At 34.7% G+C, this 21071-nt stretch overlaps 1 protein-coding gene across 2 annotated transcripts in view; it reads right to left on the reverse strand.

Moving 5' to 3' along the window:
- LOC119834704 (ATP-binding cassette sub-family G member 4) overlaps nucleotides 1–21071 on the reverse strand; it is a 36528-nt gene that overhangs the window by 3241 nt on the left and 12216 nt on the right. For both annotated transcript variants that reach the window (XM_038359162.1, XM_038359163.1), the window contains 8 exons: nucleotides 10362–10551; nucleotides 9613–9937; nucleotides 7398–7539; nucleotides 5863–6086; nucleotides 2808–2965; nucleotides 961–1129; nucleotides 596–696; nucleotides 140–295 (listed from right to left, as the gene is read on the reverse strand). In XM_038359162.1, the coding sequence (XP_038215090.1) occupies nucleotides 140–295; nucleotides 596–696; nucleotides 961–1129; nucleotides 2808–2965; nucleotides 5863–6086; nucleotides 7398–7539; nucleotides 9613–9937; nucleotides 10362–10551 (1465 nt within the window). The remainder of the gene's footprint in view (nucleotides 1–139; nucleotides 296–595; nucleotides 697–960; nucleotides 1130–2807; nucleotides 2966–5862; nucleotides 6087–7397; nucleotides 7540–9612; nucleotides 9938–10361; nucleotides 10552–21071) is intronic.

Genomic DNA, 21071 nt, shown 5'->3' on the forward strand with positions numbered 1-21071 from the left:
CTGTAACCGTTGTCTCTTTCTACCCCTCGCAAATTCCCTATCTCCCTCTCCCTTTAACTGCACGACGTTATCTCATTACATCTTTAGATGTTGTCTCTTTCTACCCCTTCCAAATTCCCCATCTCCCTCCCCCTCTAACCTGCACGTTCATGGCGGCGCCCACCACGAGCCCCACGCTCTGCGCCACGAAGGAGATGAGCAGACACGACGAGAGGAACATCGAGAAGCGGAACCACTCGAGCGGCTGTGACGTCAGCAGGTACACTATCACCACGTAGATGATGCAAAAGATCGCCTGGTGATGGGAGTGGTGATTATTATTTATTGTAATTGGTTATGATATGGTGAAGTTATTATATGATGGTAGAAAATAATAATGTTGTACTCTTAACTGGAACAGGTTTTTATCTATACACTGAACCCACTATTTCTAAAGAATTTTTGATCATAATTGTAAAAATAATCCCCCATCCAGAACTTAAGAAGCTTATTATTCATAATAGTAATGACTATATCACAATAAGATTGATAGAGAAAATTATAATTGAAGTAATATAGATTATATAGGGCAGAAAATACTTTTATTATAAATCACCTGGAATGGTAGATCAGAAACGGTGATAGCCAAGTAGTAGGACCGCAACGAATACCATCGGTTGAAGTGTTCTTTTATAAGTACCGGCATTTCCAGCGGGACTGAAATAGAAAACCACACACATTATGCTATCGTATTAAATAACTTCTCACCATTCTCTGTAACAGACATTTCCTTCTTTTTTTTACCGACTTCGAGTAAGGATTCTGAGTTCACTGAGTTTTTATAGGTCAAACCAACGCTTTTTTATGAATGTTGGAACTTATCATAGTTTCAGTTGGATCCATACAAAAATAGACTCTATCTACATCACTGAAAAGTCGGTTTTGTGAAAAAGATCAATAACAGCAACTTGCAATACTCACAGCTCAATATAGTGATCGTCATAGAGGTGTACATGAGGAAGAGCATATTGAAGAACAGGAAGCCGAGGTTGGACAGCACTTTGGAGCCGTCGTTGCCGATGTCGTAGTACAATGCGCCGATCAGGAAGCCGACCAGGATGTGGGCGAAGAGGCGCAGGTACATGAGCGTCTGTGAACGTGCATATTATACGCTAATATGAATAAATTTTTCATCGTTTATGCGGTTCGACTAATAATAGAAACGTCACTGACTCATTTGGAAATTATAAACTTTTTAACGGATTTTAAACGCGATTCATTCATTATATTATTAACCGGACGTTTCGAATACTTTACAGCGAACGTGGTCACGAGGAGATTCAATAATAGATAGACTCAATATAGGAATAAATCGCGTTTAAAATCCGTTAAAAAAGTTTTTAATTTCTATATTTATAATACTCGCATAAAATCAAACACAAAAAAAAAACTACGTCAATGACTCGTTGTGTGTCAAATGTCATTTGAAAAGTACGGTTTAGTTGGAAGAAGCTTTTTGCATATCAATAACGGTTTATTTTATTATGTTTGAATTTTAACGTTATTGTTTAGCTCTGATAACGGGTTAATAATATAATTAATAAATCGCGTTTAAAATCCGTTGAAAAGTTTTTAATTTCTAAATGTACAATACTCGCGTAAAATCAAAAACAAGAAAATACTATAACAGTCATTACGCCACTATGTGTCGCTAGTTGATCCTATTCTTAGTTGGATTGGCTAGTAAACTAGGTAGTAAAAACATTTGATCGACCACCTATTCAATATGTCAAGAAATATTTATTTTTATTAATAACAATACAAACATAAATGACATAAGTAATTCCCTCTTAGAAGAAACGTAGTAGAAAGTCGATAAATACAATATTAGAAATCACATTACTCCCAATTTCACACAATTCGAATTCATTAGCTGCTCAGTTGTTAGCTACTGACGTATTGTTGATATGTAGTTAATATATTTCGTAATACATTTCTATCATATTATCAACCAAGTCTTTTCTATTTTTCTCTAATAAATTTTTATCGAATACAACTTTATTTCATTATACTTAACAATACAAATTGAACGCATTTTAAACGCCATTTGGTCATTTATCGCGAATTATTTACAAAGAGCGTGACGTACTAATAAATTTTTATATGTAAATTTTTATTGTATATAATATGAAGCATTCGTAAAAATAGCATATGGTATATATCAATCATAGATATTCGTAAATCAATCGCCAAGCTCGCTGGTATAATAAAAACTTGTTTGTCGAATATTTAAATGAGCATTGCTTTTATAAATAAGTAAAAAGATAATAATCCTCGATATTGCGATAGTACAAGGACCGATGGTTTTAAATTAGGTACATACATTGACATTTACATGAAAATCACTTCATTAATTGATTTTATTTTAGAAAAATTACTCATATCAGTGATAGTTTTGATTGTAACTATATGAGGACTCTTTGAATTCGATAATATTAAAAAGGTGATCATGACATTTCATCACGCCATTATACAAATATATGATTGTGTGTATGTATGTTCACACACTATATTTACGAAATATTTTTTCCGAAGTTATATTGTAAATATTAATGCATGTTCAGCTGCTAGCTTAACGCCATTATTATTTATTTTTTTGTGCATTTTGTGTATCTTAAGATAACGCACATAAGATTGATTTTTCTTTAACGCATATATCTTCCAAATAAAATTTTTCTAAGCACATTTGACGGTCGTTTTAAGCTGTAATTGTGTTTTTTATCTAAGAAAAATGTTGTTGTATATTACTAATGACACGACAAACTCACCCAATCACGTCTACTGAAGAGCAGCGTCCGCTTCAGCACCACCCAGAACTGCCTGAACTCCGAGGTGGCGTAGCGGCGAGGCGAGCCGGCCGCGCCCAGTAGGGCCACCTCTGCGTTGTCTTGCTTCTCCGAGTCCATTTGGACCACTAGAGGCTCGGCTGGAAATTATATACATATATAAATATATATAAAAGGCAATTTGTCGTATCGAATAGTTTACGGTTGCATCGCGTGACCACGATTGTTCGTGTCTAATATCGGTATTTAGTTATAATTTTTTAAAAGGTTCAATGGTTCCTGAGATAAGCGCCTTTTAACAAACAATCTCTCCAAATTAACATTTTTAGTAAATAAGTATAAACTAAAAAAAATAATTAGGTAAATTGGCAAATAAGTATGTTACAAATAAAGCATCAATAAGTCTGTTTGATTTTAAAGTAATAAAATTATCGTGCTACAAATTATACATGTAAATTGATTTACAATTAACTGTATGAATAAATAATCCTTCATAATTTATATTCATTATCGTGATTGCTTTCATGCCAAATCAAGAACTTAGAACGACCGCACAGGAAACGTAACTAACACTAAAAATATAACAGAAAGATCTCATCTTCACAGAGTTTAGTGGTGCTAAATTGTAAACCTATATTAAAATGTTTTAGTTCAGAGAGCTTATTGTAGCATTAATGAATATATAAAAGATGAAAATCCAAACCACATTCTAGCATCATTTTTGAGATATACACATTACACCCTATGTAAAACTGTTGTTACAGAGGTTATTACAGAGGTTCTTGCTAGCTGTTCTCTGTAGAAACTGCTTTCCGATCCGGTGGTAAATTTTATAACTATGTGTTGGCTATTCAAAAGTACTTCTATAAGAAGTCTAATAGAATAAATAAATATTTGAGTTTGAGTTTGAAAATACACATCTACACAACCAAAGAAGAATAAATAACATATATACTTAGTACTGTCAGTTCAACATCCTTAAGACTTTGCAATTAGATTTTTTCAAAAAGCACCTGTCAAGTGGCCATAAAAAAGGCGCCATTTTGGGCGAACAGAAGAGAAGATACGGGATCCCGATAAAGTAGCTATAAAGCTAAGCGAGAGGATTTCATAAATAGTTGCCATTTAAAATATACTCTATACTAGATAATCAATGAATAAATTGCAAGGGAATACTCAATTATTTTTTAGCATATGCAAATTCGAAACTTAAAAATGGAAAACATTATTTTTCTGTGTTGGCTTTTTTTTGGCAAGAGTCAAATGGTCCGAGTGACTGTTTATTTCTTATAATGACATGAATAAACAATGTATATTTCCTGATTTTGTAGACAATAATAAAAAAAAACGCAAACTGTCAAGGAATTTCCACCGGTGTGACGTTAACATGTCAAGTCGTGTTACAAAGTGTGACTAACTCGGGTCAAGGTTCGTCGACACGCATATATACAAGAATACTCTTTGTTTAAATATACTTGTCCTTTTTATGTTTAGAGCTCTATATAGAATTAAAAATGCGTTTTTATTTTATTTTTTTTAATCTCAATAAAGGCAATTTCATCTTACTTTTATATACCCGCGGGCTGAGCAGCCCGCGGCTTTGCCCGGAATAAATTTCATCCACAACGGTTCTGTGCTCTAAGCGTAAATAGGAGACAGACAGACAGAATACTCGCGCCATTATAATATTAGTAGGTATTTCTGTACATTTCGACCTTTTTTACACGCTTTTTATTAGCTGCACCTGTATGTTTGTTTGTAACCGACTTCTTTGGGCGCGATTTTGACCCACTTTAAACGGCCAGATTTCGTTCAAACTTTGTAGATTTATTGAGGACCGATGACAATACACTAATTTGATAAAATTATTCCATTTTTCAATTTGCAAAATATGATGAAAGCGTGTTTTTTAGTTTTTTTAAACTATTATAATACATTATTATTATTATTATTGTATGTTGTTTACTTCAACTACCGTTTTTTTTTATAATAAGTTAGTCGAAATTTTCGAAATGAGCGTTACAAGTTAAAAAACTGTACTCTAGCAAACCTACTCATTATAGAAAAGTACAAAAACTACGAGCCGAGCATAACAATTTTGTACATTGAATATTATCGTGAATACATATTAGATATTTAGCTCTGTCAAACAGGAAGTTATCAGCTACCTTTGAACTCTTTATCACTGCTATGTGAACTAGCGTTATCTGGTTTTTTGTTATGTTTCCAATATTTTGTTATAGAATTTAAAATACATTTTTGGTACCCAGAGCCAACAAGCGGTATTGCCTGTAGGTAACATTTGTGTGTTATATAAATAATATTTTTGTTTGTTTGTTTGTTTGTAATGGATGAACTCAAAAACTACTGGATCGATTTAAAGAAATGTACGTATGCATGTTTTATACCACGGGCGAAGCCGGGGCGAATCCTACAGTCTTTCATAATACAAGAAAGGAAAATGATTTAGGTTGTAATTTAATACAATAAGAGTATGATGATAAATGATTTTAACAAAAAATGAACCTTAGTCCGATATAGTCCAGAAATTTGACATGCATTTAATTTTTTTGCTTCTTTATTTCTAGATATTCAAGACACAATAACGCCATTATTTCGTTTTTCATTTTTTGGTATTAGAGATATATTTTATTGGCACGTCTTGCCATCGCATCCATAACATGAAGATAGCAGGCAGCTAGCCAGCCAGCCAGCCAGCCAGCCAGCCAGCCAGCCCAGCGTCACGGGCAGTAACTGCCCAGACGTGGCTTCAGTATTCCACACAAGATCGAACTTGCACTTGGTAAAGATTTAGAAGCTGTTCAGATGTGAAATACTGCCGCACCTTGCTTGTATGCTTAGTTTTTTAACAGCAAGTTGTGCTTTGGACACTACAAACATCCCAATGTTGAGATTAGGCGATAAAGAAGCACCCAGCATTTCCAAGCGATCGGCTAATTCTATCGAAACTCATTGGAAACTGGGAGTCAAGGTGAGATGTCTCCAATATAAAGAAAGTAAATAAAGCAAACCTCACCTTTGCCCTTGGCAATTTCACTAGCCGCGAACTGCAACAGGCCGTTCTGCAGGTTGCTGGCCCCATTTGCCCCATTGGCCCCGTTGGCCCCGTTCGGGACATCCGCGAACTTCTCCTGCACGTGCGACGCGTCGTTCTTGTTCCACTCCGTGTTCGACTTGAGCGAGAGCTCCATGTCCTTCTGGTTGTTGTAGTTGGCCATTTTGGGGAAGGGCAGGCCCGTCCTGGAAATCGGAGAGATGTGATGTTAAGATTATTTGTACATTTAAATTGTAATATTTTAACGTAAAATGTAAGGAAAAATACTTAAGCATTGGAGTATGGAGTATGTTGTTAAAAACAATAAAACATTTTTTTTGTGTTATTATTTTGGATATTATAAATATTTAAAGTTCAATGTAACTTATGAGTCTCATCAGTTTCAAAATTTACGCTTTATTGTTGTATTTTCGAATATTACATACTATCTTATATTCTATCGACATATTATATGTTCTTCGGTTCTTCAATTCATTTTTTAACCGATGTGAACCTGGGTTTTCAACCGATCGGCCTGAGTCATTTTCCATATGATAAGAAATAATCATTTGGTTCCCCCTTCTGGGGGGAGGATCCCCCCAGAAACGTCTTTTTTGTAAAAAAGAAACACTACATAGTATAAAGCAAAGTCTCTTCCCGAGTCTGTGTAGGTATGTATGCATGCTTAGATCTTTAAAACTATCCAACGGATTTTGATGGGTTTTTTTTAATAGATGGAGCGATTCAAGAGGAAGTTATATGTTATACACATATAACTTTCTCTTTGAAAAACTAAATTAAACTAATCCGAATAGGACGCGTGCGATGCCGCTGGCAAAAGTTAGTTATTTTTTAAACTAATCTCAAATATCCGACTTGGAATATTTTCAACACGCGACACGTAACGGTTAGCATACATAGAGGTTAAATACATCCTTGAACCGTTAAATTTATACATTTCTTGTTATTTTGCTTCAGAGTATTTATTGAAAACTCATTTATTGAATATGTCAAAGATACATACTACATCTATTAGGTAAATATTGGTGCCATTATAGACTGACAATTTTAGATTCATTGTACTCTATGCAATTTGGTTTTTTTTTATTTATAAAAATCTAAATTAGTTTTATTTGACCTATTAGTACGAACACTTTTCATGTATTATTTTTATCACAAACTAACTCTTCATCTATGCTAAAAAATTAAATACTTTCGGGAAACATTTTACACAAAAACATCATCAACTCATAATTTACCGAAGAGACCCCTATATCTCCAAAGACTTCTTATGGGGGTCGAGCATAAATTCGTGCCACACCTCCACAGAAGAGCGGCGAGCGAAAATAGTATAACATAATAGAGGCCGGTTTTCTTTTCCTCACCCTTCCCAGCTTTCCCACGGGCGGTGGTGATCACTTACCATCAGGCGAACCACCAGCTCAGTTGCCCGCTATGACATAAAAACGACCCAAAGCATAGAGTCAGTAGTGATGTCCAAACCATCGACAACCCACCTGATGTCGTTCTTGCCGTTGTCGATGGCGCGCACGAGCTTGCTAGTGTTGTCCCCGTACTCGCCGCACGACACCTCGATGATGAAGGACGCCGGGTTGTGGTACGAGGGGCACTGCAGGCTGAGGCTGCCCAGCCATTCCACTGGAACATTGGAATTGCATATTGGTATTTGGAATCGCATTTTTTTTTGTTTTTTGTTATAGCATTGTTAATTTTCAACCGACTACAAAAAAGAAGGCGGTAATTAATTCGACGGTTTTTCGTGTATATTAGTAGTAGTAGCTACATCGTGAGTCTGGGTGAACCGATTATTGATTCTCTTTTTTATGAGAATACTAGTGCGTGCCATGTGGTCCCAATTAAATTAGGTCTAATTCTGACAATTTGAAAGCGATTTTGTGTTTTATTTTAAATTATTATTTTGATGAAAAGCTGCCCGTCTCACTCCGCCTGGATAGTTTTTTATGAGCTTTTCAAACTTTTATTCTAGACTAAGCAGAAACTGAGCGACAAATTATAAATCATAAAGATCCATTCAGCCGTTCTTGAGTAATAAGTGGTATAACTACAACTACTTTCTTTCTTCAATTTTACTTGACTAGAAGCAAATCGCAGGTAGACATTCAATGTGCTTATCAAATGATGAATGATAATTGAAAAAAAAAAAGTAGTGGTGGCTCAGTGGTGAGAACCTCGGACTTCAAAATCGATAAGTCGGGGTTCGAGACTGGGCGAGCGTGCAGGAAATAAATTGATTTTTCAATTTATCTGCACATATAGATAACATCACCACTGCTTAAAATGGTGAAGGAAAACATCGTGAGGAAACCGGCATGTCCAAGAATCAAAAGTTCGACGACATGTGACATCTGCCAACCCGCACTTGGCCAGCGTGGTGGATTATGATCTGAACCCTCATAGGAGGCCTGTGTCCCAGCAGTAGGAACATATAAGGGCTGATGATGATGATGATGATCAAATGATAACAAATAATAGATGGTAAACAATCCGTTCAAGAATGAGCGGATATTACTCGGTATTGTAAATGTTCGAAACATTGTTAATATTAAAATAAAAACAAACAAAGGACATAAGTATTAAATTGCAAGTTAAAACATACTGACTTATAACGATGATTTCTCACTAATGTATACTAATGTTATAAAGCTGAGGAGTTTGTTTATTTGTTTCTTTGTTTGAACGCACTAATCTCAGGAACTATTGGTCCGATTTGAAAAATTATTTCAGTGTTAGATAGCCCATTTATTGAGAAAGGCTATAAGCTATACGTGTACCACGGGCGAATCCCGGGCGGACCGCTAGTGTTTGAATAAAAAAATTATTGGAACACATGTTCAATCGGTGGTGATTGTTTACCGTCAGGCGAACCACCAGCTCAGTTGCCCGCTAAGACATGAAAAAAACAAATCAAACGAAAAATAGACAATCCAATAAAACCAATTTTCATCCAAATCGTTTAAGGGGTTTAGGCATGAAGAAGAGACAGACAGACAGATGGACATACAGGCAGGCAGAGTTACTTTCGCATTTATAATATAAGTAAGTTCTATAGACCAACATTATATTCTTTTGGACTCTTTTTCCTTAACTTTAATATAGTACTGTACAAGTAGTCGGAAGGTTATTTTTCAGAGCGTGCGGGATTAAATATTGTATATTGCATATAAGCCATAATTATGACAAATAAGATGCAATTGTCTTGTGTGATAGTATATATTGTGAAACGAGTAATTACTGTTTAATTATCGATGTAATAATAACTGTGTTAACTCTTGCAATTATAGTATAAATAGAACTTGGCGAGTGAAGAAAAATTGTGTTTATAATCTATACTAATAATAAAAAGTTGATAAGTTTGTTTGAACGCGCTAATCTAAGGAACTGCTGGACCGATTTCGAAAATAATTTCACCGTCGGATATATAGTATGTGATAAATTAATGCTATTATAAGCTATCATGGACGAAACCGAGCCGGACGGCTAGTTAAGTCTATATAGTACACATAGCAAATTCTGTATTTATACTTATATATTAATATTACAAATTCGAAAGTAACTCTGTTTGTCGCTTCTGCAAACCTAAACCAAGCACTTCTTATATCTCAAGAACGGCTGAAAGAAATTTACTTTTCCCAACGAGCCGAGCCGGGGCGATCAACCAGTACAGATGAAGATGTCTCATAAATCACTCACCCAGTTTACCCGTGCTGCCCTGGTACACACACTGACCGTCAGCCAGCGTGTACAGGTGGTCGAACATTTCGAACAGTCTAGCCGACGGCTGGTGTATGGTGCATATGATAGTTCTCCCCCCCCTAGCGAGGGTCTTCAGAAGCGAAATACACTGGAAGCAGGAGGAGCTGTCCAGTCCCGAAGTGGGCTCGTCGAAGAACATTATCGGTGGATTGTTTACGAGCTCCAGGGCTATCGAGAGCCGCTTCTTCTGACCCCCGGAGAGGTTGGACGTCATTGTTTTGAGATGTTCTGAGAGACCGAGCGTTTCGAGGATCTCTTGTATCTGGAATACAATTGGGTGTAAATGAAATGGTTAATGATTGAAATAAATAGTAGAGGTGGTTTTTTATTATCTAACATCTTTTTTTTGTTAAAAATCGAATCATTGTGGATAAGGAACGTTTCGTCTATATGATAATATCCCTTTTGACTTTTTAATACAAAAGAAGAAAAGAAACAAACACATTATGAATTGTTAAGAGTAAATATTAAAACAAATTGTTTTTTGAAAAGAAGACGTGGAAACTTTGTTCCGAATTGAATGAACGTAGGTTAGTTACTACTTGTTTTTTTCCCCCAAATATGCCTCTTATTACACCGAGTATTATTTTCTGAACAAATAATTGTCCAACATAATCATACCAAAACGTCATACATCATGTCTTCCTGAGCTAAATAGGTTCACCTATTACACGATCATTACATACCACTTCCTCCTTATCCTCTCGCGTGGTAGAACTGGGCAGCTTCAGCGACGTGGCCACCTTCATAGCCTCCTCCACGGTGAGGTTGCCGTGCAGCTGATTGTCTTGCATGATGTAGCAGGAGAGCTTGCGGAAGCTGGACAGGTTGCGCTCCATGCCGTTCACTGTGATGCTCCCTTCCATGCCTGACGTTCTGTGTGACAAATGGCAGTGCTGTAGCGTCTTATCGAATGCAGATGAAAAGATTTAAATACTTCCACGGCCGACATTTCTACCCCCCATTGGATTAAACTTGAACCGTGTAGCGGTTAAGAATTCACTTCAAAGACAAAACAATCTGTGTGATTAGTTATTAAAATTAAGGTTCTGTAGATTACGTGTAATAAAAAGCAGCTATAATCATTTATAATACCATAAAATCAAATTTAAAATGTGTCGTGATTTCCACAGTTAATATATTTTCACGATTTTCAAATAACAAAGATATAATTGTAAAGTCTTTGGTTGAGTCTCTAAAATTTTACGAAACTAAAATAACCCCAAATATCAGTTTTAGACCTTAACAGTTCTTTCATTCTAAACATGCGACAATTTTAAAATAAGTGACCAAATATATGTAAAGGAACAATCTAGAAAAATTTATATTGGACAAATAATATCAAATGGTTAATAGCTTCGCTTATCACAACAAAAACCACGACCTTCATGTTATTAGATTCGAACAAAAACATACACCAAGGATGTTTGTTAATTCGGTCAGAAAACACATTATCTATCTATTTGGGCAATAGATAATCAGTAATTAGCATCGATATAGTAATTTTCCCCTTGAAGTCCGTTAATATATAATGTTATATATCCACCGCGATGGCGGAAGATGGATCCATAGAAACTCGTATTCGCGAAGTGGCTTACGAGCGAGGACACATCTACATCCGCGGTATAATAAGTTTCTTCAAAAACATTCATATATTTATGCCATAATTAAGTACCTTGAATTGTTTATAGAGCAAACAGAAAACAATTTGGTATCCAGTTAATTCAAAAACTGTGGTTCCTAATGGTCAACATTTTTAGATTATGCTTGTACATTTAAAATCTTTATTTTTCTTTATTGTGCATGATATTAAAATATTATATATGTTTGAAGTGCGGCTACCCGCCGACATATATTAAAAACAAAAAAGGATAGAGAGACAACTAAATTTATTTCGCTGTTGAAGGCGACATTATCCATTATTATTTTTACATACATGAAAGAAAAAAATAAAAATGCAATAATCACGAAACAAAAAAAAAAACATTCAACTAAACGAGTCACGGTAGTCTAGGGTCAGGGTAAAAATAATTTAATGTGACTGTACAGATTAGGGTTGCAACACTCGTTGTAAATACTCGTATCATGTATATACACTATATTAATATCTACCTGATATCTTTATAATACTTATAGTTAATTAAAAGTAGTAATTATAAGTTAATTGCTAAATTGAAGTAATACAAAAAGTGATGAATGTACTTTCTTCCTATAACAATGTAAAGCTGAAGACTTAGTTTTAAAGCGCTAATCTCAGGAACTACTGGACCGAATTCAACGACTATTGCACCGTTGGATAAGTATGTGATCCCTAGGAGCGAAGCCGGGACGTACCGCAAGCATTTTATATCACCACTTCCGCCATCTATGATACCTTTATATAAGACAGCCAAAAGTGAAAGTTGCCAACCCTACTGTATAACTAGTTTATAAATTATTCTTTCCTATAAAACATACAATCTGTGACATATGCGTTAAAGATTATTAAATGCAATTTATTGACATTACCGAAATTAATATCCACGTAAAAGGACTTTCAACCGTTTTGGTCAATAATTTGGCTGCTTCTCGCGATTTACATTTAATTTAACCTTCATATAATAATTGTCTTTCTTTCAAAATAATTGTGATTGGAGTCCATCTCGCAAACTAATTAACTTAATTGCATTAAAATACAGATACGCTGTACATATATGAAGCCTTATTACATATTTTCTTCATGGCAACCATTTTGTAGTAAACAAACATAAAATTAAATAAAACGAAACATTCTCTGATAGAAGCAAAACAAGAAAATGGAATATGAGAGCCTAGGAAGCCTTGGAGCTTCGTAGACTGAAAGAAAAGATTACATATGAAAATAAAAAAAGAAAATTTTTTTTTTCAAACTACATATGCACTCAGGGATCGCGAACATAAATAATAGTCAAATATTTTATGAAATCGTTGCAGTAGTTCCCGAGATTAGCCCGTTGAAGCACAAACAAACTGCTCAGATTTATATTATTAGTTATATACTTATAAGACAATTTTAATACGATATTTTGCTTAATATTTCACACAGACACGTTTTTGTAACTTGTCTCCCATGACGCTCTTAGCTATCTTTAAATGAGCATGCTTCGCAAATTATTAGCGCACATAAAGCATTTAATTTATGTTATAAATTAAGATTTAGTGTTCAATTATTAATTGAGACTGACGATGAGATGTATTTTAGAATTACCATAAAGTATCTGGATGGATTCGACTAGAATCTTTTGGACAAATAATGTCCTGACCGAAGTCCACCCAGGGCTTTTGTTGCTTTATTAAATCCGACGACCACTCATCCGAATAAGGCTTAATTTATTTTGGGTTATAACGACCAGATAGCTGAGGTCGATATATATTCATTGCTTTCGCAACGTTTTATACACCTTAAAGTTATGCTCACAAGTTTGATTTTGCTTCAACTTCTGTTTATTTCGTCTATCTATAATTTTGACAAAAACGTTTAAATTTTGAGAAACAAATTTGGGGCAGTTTTTAGTCCGTTTTTGTGCCCTGTTTTTAATCCTGTTGTTTGTTATGATCAAAGGTGGCATACACATATTATTAGAACACAATCAAGCCAAACAACTTTTTCCACACGATTATCAATTATAAACTACAGCATTAAAGTTTACTATTGCATAACACAATGATGATTAACATTAACGTCATATAGTACAATTTTCTTCAATTATACACTTGAATCTGTGACACATGAGCGACGTTATAACATGCATGATTTTAATAACAAAATCAAGATAGACACGTGACCTTCTGCCCCATTGCGGTTAAGATGATACTAGAATCGTAATTAATTACATTTAAATGCAAGTTAATTATTATAGAACATATCTAGTTTAGAAATAATCTCGTTTCTCGTTACTGTCTAGAATCTAGATCCTATTCTACTAATATTATAAATGCGAAAGTTTTTGAGGATGAGTGTATCATTGTTACACTTTCACGCAAAAACTTCTGAACTGATTGCAATGAAAATTGGCACGTAGATAGCTGGACAACTGGAATAACACATAGGCAACTTTTTAGTCTTCGACGACATGTGATATCTGCCAACCCACACTCGGCCAGCGTGGTGGATTATGGCCTGAACCCTCACAGGAGGCCTGTGTCCCAGCAGTGGGAACATATATGGGCTGATGATGATGAACTTTTTAGTCTACCTCACTCAGGAATGATGTACATATCCAACGGTGAAAGAATTTTTGAAATCGATCCAGTAGTTTCTGAGGTTGGCGCCCCTAAATATCTATGTTAATAGTACAGATAGGACAAATTATTTACAAATAACTCTAGTGTGAGCACAATTAATTATTATTTATTCATGTCATGAGTACATTAATTTGCCAATAATAACCTTTCATCAAGCAATGCAATAAATTCGAAGTCACGACTAACAGTAGGTAATGACTCAGTTTATGACACATGTTCAATACTTATTTAATTATAACAGACAATATAAACACTCGGCATAATCTGCTAAATTATAATATACAAGAATATTTTTTTATAAAAAACAGACGTCATTAATTTTAGATTTGTCTGAATGTTTTCGTGTGCCGTATCATTAAATATTTAATAATTGCGTAAAAAACGAAGCACTTTTCGTCATATATATGTGAATGTGTGCGTAACTTAACATTATTATTCTATAAATATATGTGAGTTAATAAGCGGGTATGGTGCGGGTACTTATGTCGTATTCTGGTGTATAAGCTATATTATTGTAAAACTTCATTAAAATTCAATCAGTAGTTTTTACGTGAAAGAGTATGAAGATTCATCCATCCATACTTACAAAACTTACTATTATTACATTGTTTTCGTGCATTGTATGTCAGTAGCTGTGAATGCGTAAGAACTAAGATCACTACAACCAATTGTAACATAATTATTAATTAATTATTGATCACTTAATCTAAAACGCCACATTTCATAATGCAATAGAAGTAACCGTCTACAAACTATTACCAAACTAAGACAAATCTAGCACATTCGAACCAATCGCACCGTGCCGCAACAAACACGTCGAAGAGGTTATGGATTCTTCTAGAAAAACATTGTAATTTATATAATAACTATTCAGGTTACTATCAATGGGCTTCGAGTTTCCTCTACATCTCGGCGAATCCAAACATAGCGCGTAATCGCTTGCAAAACGATTGTATAATCACACGTTGCTTATCTATAACTAGCTGGAACCTGCGGCTTCGCTCGCGTGGTACCCGGCTAAAACAGATACCTATGTGTTAATCCAGACTATAATCCATCCCTGTATCAAATTACACACAGATCACAACACTGGTTTTTGCGTGAGAGTAATAAACATCCACTCATTCATACAAACTTTCGCGTTATAATATTATTAGTATAGGTGAGAATGTGATCAATTATCGTTAAGCTATCGAAGGGTCAAAGAGAACTGCGTAAAAAGGATGTATATCATCTGCCCCATACTAGAGGACATGGGCCTTGTAAAACACCAAACTACATCTTTGCCCTACAAAGCCTCATTAGACCTATTATGCAGCGAGTATTTAGCTGGTACATTTTGAACAAATTGACCGAGTGACCCGCTTAATAGCCGATAGATAACTAGAATCCGGTCCGCAACGTTTAGCAATACGAACGTATTTGCAATCGTTTGTATACGAGCAAAGGAACGTTTGTTTCGAGTTTTCTGTTCATTGACCGTTGGATCAAAGATCTTAAAGCGTAATTCGCGAATCAAAACGAACAAAACCTTAACGCTGGATGTCGGTTATTATATATATGGTGATTTCATGCTTTTCATTCACACGAAAATCTATCTTAGAAATATTTTCGGAGCGAAAAATGAATCACAATAAATGGATTAACAGATATGTATATAAATAGAACATGTCCATTACTAACATAACTACAGAACCGTATAGGCTAACATTAAACACGTATCGTGTTTTAGTAGGGAAATATTGTATAGATACCCACAGCCGCCGGGAAAGGAGTTGTGGGTTCTGTCGGATTCCTATCAACTAAAGCCCGACTGCGTTCCGTCCAGCTGCTTTAGTGAAGGTGTCACGGGAGCTGGTTTGTATTCATAAACACGTAACCTGGTAAAGGCGTAAGGTATTCCCAGGAAAAAACCCCACACAATAAAGAACAGGCATGAAATATACCCATAGAACGATTCAACAAATTTTACCGCTCATTATAGGCGAAGAGCGCTCTTTCACCCGCGTAAGTCCATATCCCGTGGGAATATCGGGATAAACAGTTGCCTATATGTTATTCCAGTTGTCCAGCTGTCTACGTACCAAATTTCATTGCAATCGGTTCAGCAGCTTTTGCGTGAAAGAGCAACAAACACACGCACATCCCTACAAACTTTGGCATTTATAATATTAGTAGGATAAATATTGTTAAACCGCAGTAATATCGTTTACAACATGTATTATAGTATATAAACATTGCACGCTAGGTACAGAGGTTGCTAGCCCGTATCGCATTTAACATTACTCAATACAAGAGTACATGAAACGAGGTCCAGTCATTACAACTAGCCAATATATACATTCATATAGCATATGTAGTGTTGTTTGGTGCCTTTATCTAGAAGGTTCGCAATAGATTAAAATTGACACATTTGACGCATCAAAAAGGCAGTTGGTGGAGAGTGGGTGTATGAGAAATCTCGATGTAGAACCTAGGTGCAGACTGGGAAAATATAGACTACTAGCATACCCGGCCACGCGTTTGATATAAAATGGCTGAGTAATAATTTAAAATATTAAGATTATAAATTATTGGGATAATTAATCGAAATAAAAAACTATCCTATATCTTAAGTTGTACCAAATAACACATAAAATTCCATCAAAATCGGTTGAGTTGGTGAAGAGTTCATTGGGAACATACATCATGACACTGAATTTTTATATATGTGTAACAAACAAAATGGTTCATGTTTATTTAAGGTGGTCAATCAAACAAAGCAGTAACAATACAATACGATGCAACTAAATATTATAACTATACTGTCTGTCTGTCTTTCTCAAAAAAGCTGGTGTACACAGAAATATATTGGAGTAACATCTAGTGGCAGGATGAGTTCTGTTACATATACACTGCTATACAACAGGGCAGTCTACTAAACAGGTTACTGCATAATACTATTAGAAGCTGAGACTTACCATCCCAGTCCCAGTCTAGAACCATTACCATGGTACGCAACGCTACACGTTCATTACCGATTCGGTCAATCTTTTCCGTTGTTTTTATACGCTATCAAGTATATATAATAATATTTGGCCACTTTATTTGCTTAAATAACGTGTTTTAATCGGCACATGGTGATTTTAATCCTACATTATAGCAATACATATTGGTATATTGTATCCTCTGATACATGCTAGTGTTTTATATAAATCTGTTCTCAACTCATTGTTCTGACAAGCCAAAAAGAAGCATAATATATCAAATACAACCATTTCGCGCAAAGACTTCTTATTTTGGTACTTTTTATTATAAAAACAAACTCTCGTATCGCAATATTGAAATAAGCACGATAGTAATAATAAAACACACTTCTATAATTTAATCGCACCAAATCCTTGAATGCATCGTGATTTCTAAATTTTACGCAACTAGAATTATCACTTAAACTAGTGCGATAACCAACCATCTGATAAACCTTTGTTATTGGAATAACATGTTCCATAAATTATTTAATATCTTGAATCATTAACGAATACATACTAACGTATTTATTGTATAATACAATCTCTAAATCCGTATTAAAGTGTTTGAGTTAATAATTAAAATCGTGATTTATTGAAAAAGACACAAGTCATCAAAACATGAATATTAATGCTTTTACTACCTATGTGTACAAAACTCCATAATATGAAATCTACGCAAACCGAAATAAAATCAAACTTAGATTTAATACGAAGATTTATAAAACTCCGATATAGTAATAACAGGAACATACACAAACACAATTCGGAAGTAACGATGAATAATTGTAAAACATTCAACCATTAAAAACACTCAAATAACTTCCCGCATTAAACTCTCATAATGTTTCAATGACATGCCTTAATTAAATACAATATAAAGTTCATGATAAGGTAAATCGCCCGCAGACCTTACGAAAAAACTTGGTCTTTTCGGACATTATCAGTTCCGGCATTTTAATATTTTTACCAAATGTTAATAATGACTATACATCTGACATTACCCTTTGTACATAATAACCCTTGGTTAAAAACAGCTATTCATAAGGTAGTTTTGTAAACTTTTTTTTAATCAGTGTGAAACGAATGACACTTTTCGTTTGAACAATTTTCTGGTATTGAAACCATGACTACGCTAACTACCGCTTTCTAACGTTAAGAGAGTTCAAATTTCATAGCTACAACAACAACGACAATAAAACATTCTCAAAAATATAACGTCAATATTATTTTTCAATCTCACTGCCCTTGCATGAACTACAATTTAATGATCAATGGACCACACATTTGACGCTTAATTTATTCATTTAAATAAATAAAATAAAGCAAAATACTTCTTACGATACAAAACCGAATAAGACTTAAGGTTTTCGAAAAAGCATATTCTATCTGAATCTGCGCCCACTATTGTGTACTGTATCCGTACTTTTTGGTACATGTCTAAAAATTCTAGATCAAAACAATACATCTGACATGAATCTAGATGCTATGTAGGCTCACAAAATATTACTTTCACCTGTTCAAGTACACGCATTCGCAGTGTTGAGAGAAAGTACAAAATCCGAGCGTAATCGCTCACCAGTAGGACTCTTTGTTAGCTACATTTTCTAAGTCTTTTTATGTAGATAACGGCATTGTGCAGACTGTTACATTCATTTTCGAAGGGAACCCGTTAGTCGGTACCAGATGTTTTGTAAACTATGAAAAATAATTACGTTTACAATATAATATATATAATATATAATAACCAAGTTAAAGATGACATTCTCTAGCACTATCAAACGATAAGGCATTGACAAACCAAGACATGCTATTTGTACGTATGAAACAGTCGCCTGACAATAAAACAAGGAAGGTTAAATACTACTATCCTACTATCCTACTAATATTATAAATGCGAAAGTTTGTAAGGATGTGTGTGTGTTTGTTGCTCTTTCACGCAAAAACTACAGAACCAATTGCAATGAAATTTGGTACGTAGTCAGCTGGACCACTGGAATAACATATAGGCAACATTTTATTCCGATATTCCTACGGGATACGGAATTACGCGGGTGAAACCGCGGGGCGCAGCTAGTATTATTTATAGTGAAGTATTCTAATATCCAGGATTATTAAATGTTAACGATCAATTGCTATAGATACATTCTACGTACACCTACTTCATTTATAAATATAACCAAAATACAATAGAAAATTTGATCTTAATCTAGCAATAATAAAAAAAAACAGTAACTAATAAATATTTACTTTTTATAGTTTTAGTTAAGAAGCGTGAGATTCGTGAGACATGTGAACACTATCATACACAAATAAACACTCAGAATTCATTGTCAACCGTACTACTACGCTTCAGTAATGTTCTAGTAAATAGTGTTAAATTACTGCCGCGATGCCACTACACAATATGAGATTATGCGTGGTTAGATATGACGCCATCGTTCGTATCATTATACAGGGCAAAACTAGTCAAATGGTTTAGATAAGTCTTCCCCTCCCTATCCCTATATCCACAGACACGAAGGCCCATTTCCTTTTCTCCACCCTTCTCAGTCTATTCCTTCATTCGAGTCGTCAATCCTTTCATTATCCCTTTCCCTTCAAACGCGGGCAGCGCATTCGTGAAGGACAACCTCTGCGAATATTCATGGGCAGTGGCGATCGCTCACCATCAGGCGAACCACCAGGTCAGTTGCCCGCTTAGGACATAAAAATCCCGTATCCTTTTTCTAACCCTTACTTTTCTTTATTGTTTCCATGAATCCTTCCCTTATCCCTTATCCAGTGAAGTGGGCAATCTAATTGCAAAGACATACAGCCTGTGCAAAGTTTATGGGCGATGTTGATTGCTTATCTTCAGGCGAACAATCAGCTCCTTTGCCAATTATCCTATAAATATGTATACTTCCATAACAGCGTACTAAAAATACATTAGTATTAGGAGAATCCAAAAATGAATAAACAAATTTTCTTGACATACAAATAAAAATTTACGTCAAATAACTTGGCATTCTAAATAAAATACGCCAACCCATATTTGACTTCTATTTCATTATGACGTTTAAATGACTTATCCTACTAATATTGTAAACGCGAAAGTTTGTAAGGATGTGTGTGCGTTTGTTGCTCTTTCACGCAAAAACTACAGAACCGATTGCAATGAAATTCGGTACGTAGACAGCTGGACAACTGGAATAACATATAGGCAACTTTTTATCCCGATATTCCTGCGAAATACGGACTTACTCGGGTGAAACTGCGGGGCGCAGCAACTCTTTTAATATACTCGTATTAATGTTCTGTGGTCGCAAGTACCTACTATCCAAATACACGCTTGGTCGATTGCAAATAATATTGGTTGCGTAAAACCCTCCACAATTTTGTAAGTGAAGGCTACAACTTGAACAATTATTTGAAGTTTATTGATGTAATAAGTGAATTATATTGAGCAAATCTATACTTAATATTATTAAGCTGAAGAGTTTGTTTGTTTGAATGCACTAATCTCAGAAACTACTGGCCCGATTTGAAAAATTATTTTAGTGCTAGATAGTCCATTTATAAAAGGAAGGCTATATATGTACCACGGGCGGGCCGCTAGTTTTTAATAGTTCTTTTTTTGCACATACTATTTAAGTGCTTAACATCGACTATCTGTTTATGTGTACAAAAAATACATATTTTCTACTTCCTCATTTTCAAGGTAAGAGAATAATTCGTTTATTAAAGAATAAAATACATATTATTATAATACCTATTGATTTCGTTAATTCCAAAAGACGTCACAAAAAAGATCGATTTATTTATAGTGTGTTTTTAGTGTGTTTTTCTTTATTCAGATTTGTGAGAATGATGACGGTTATATAACTCATGTTATCAATTTTATTGTACCAAATATTATGTATATTTGGTGTTTGTTAAATCTATGTAACATTAAGGTGTTTTTCTTAAGCAACGCGAAAATGTGTAAGTTAAATGATGTCAAAGATGCCATGCTCCCTAAAATGTTTTAATAGTCTTAAAAGCCAGGCAGTCCGATTATCAGACGGGCAGTTATATCTTAGTAATAGGGTCCTGTCTTATGGGCGTTGTTTTGTAATTTTATATTTGACATTTGATACAAATAAA

Source organism: Zerene cesonia, chromosome 19 (genome assembly GCF_012273895.1).
Source record: "Zerene cesonia ecotype Mississippi chromosome 19, Zerene_cesonia_1.1, whole genome shotgun sequence".
NCBI classification, from domain to species: domain Eukaryota; kingdom Metazoa; phylum Arthropoda; class Insecta; order Lepidoptera; family Pieridae; genus Zerene; species Zerene cesonia.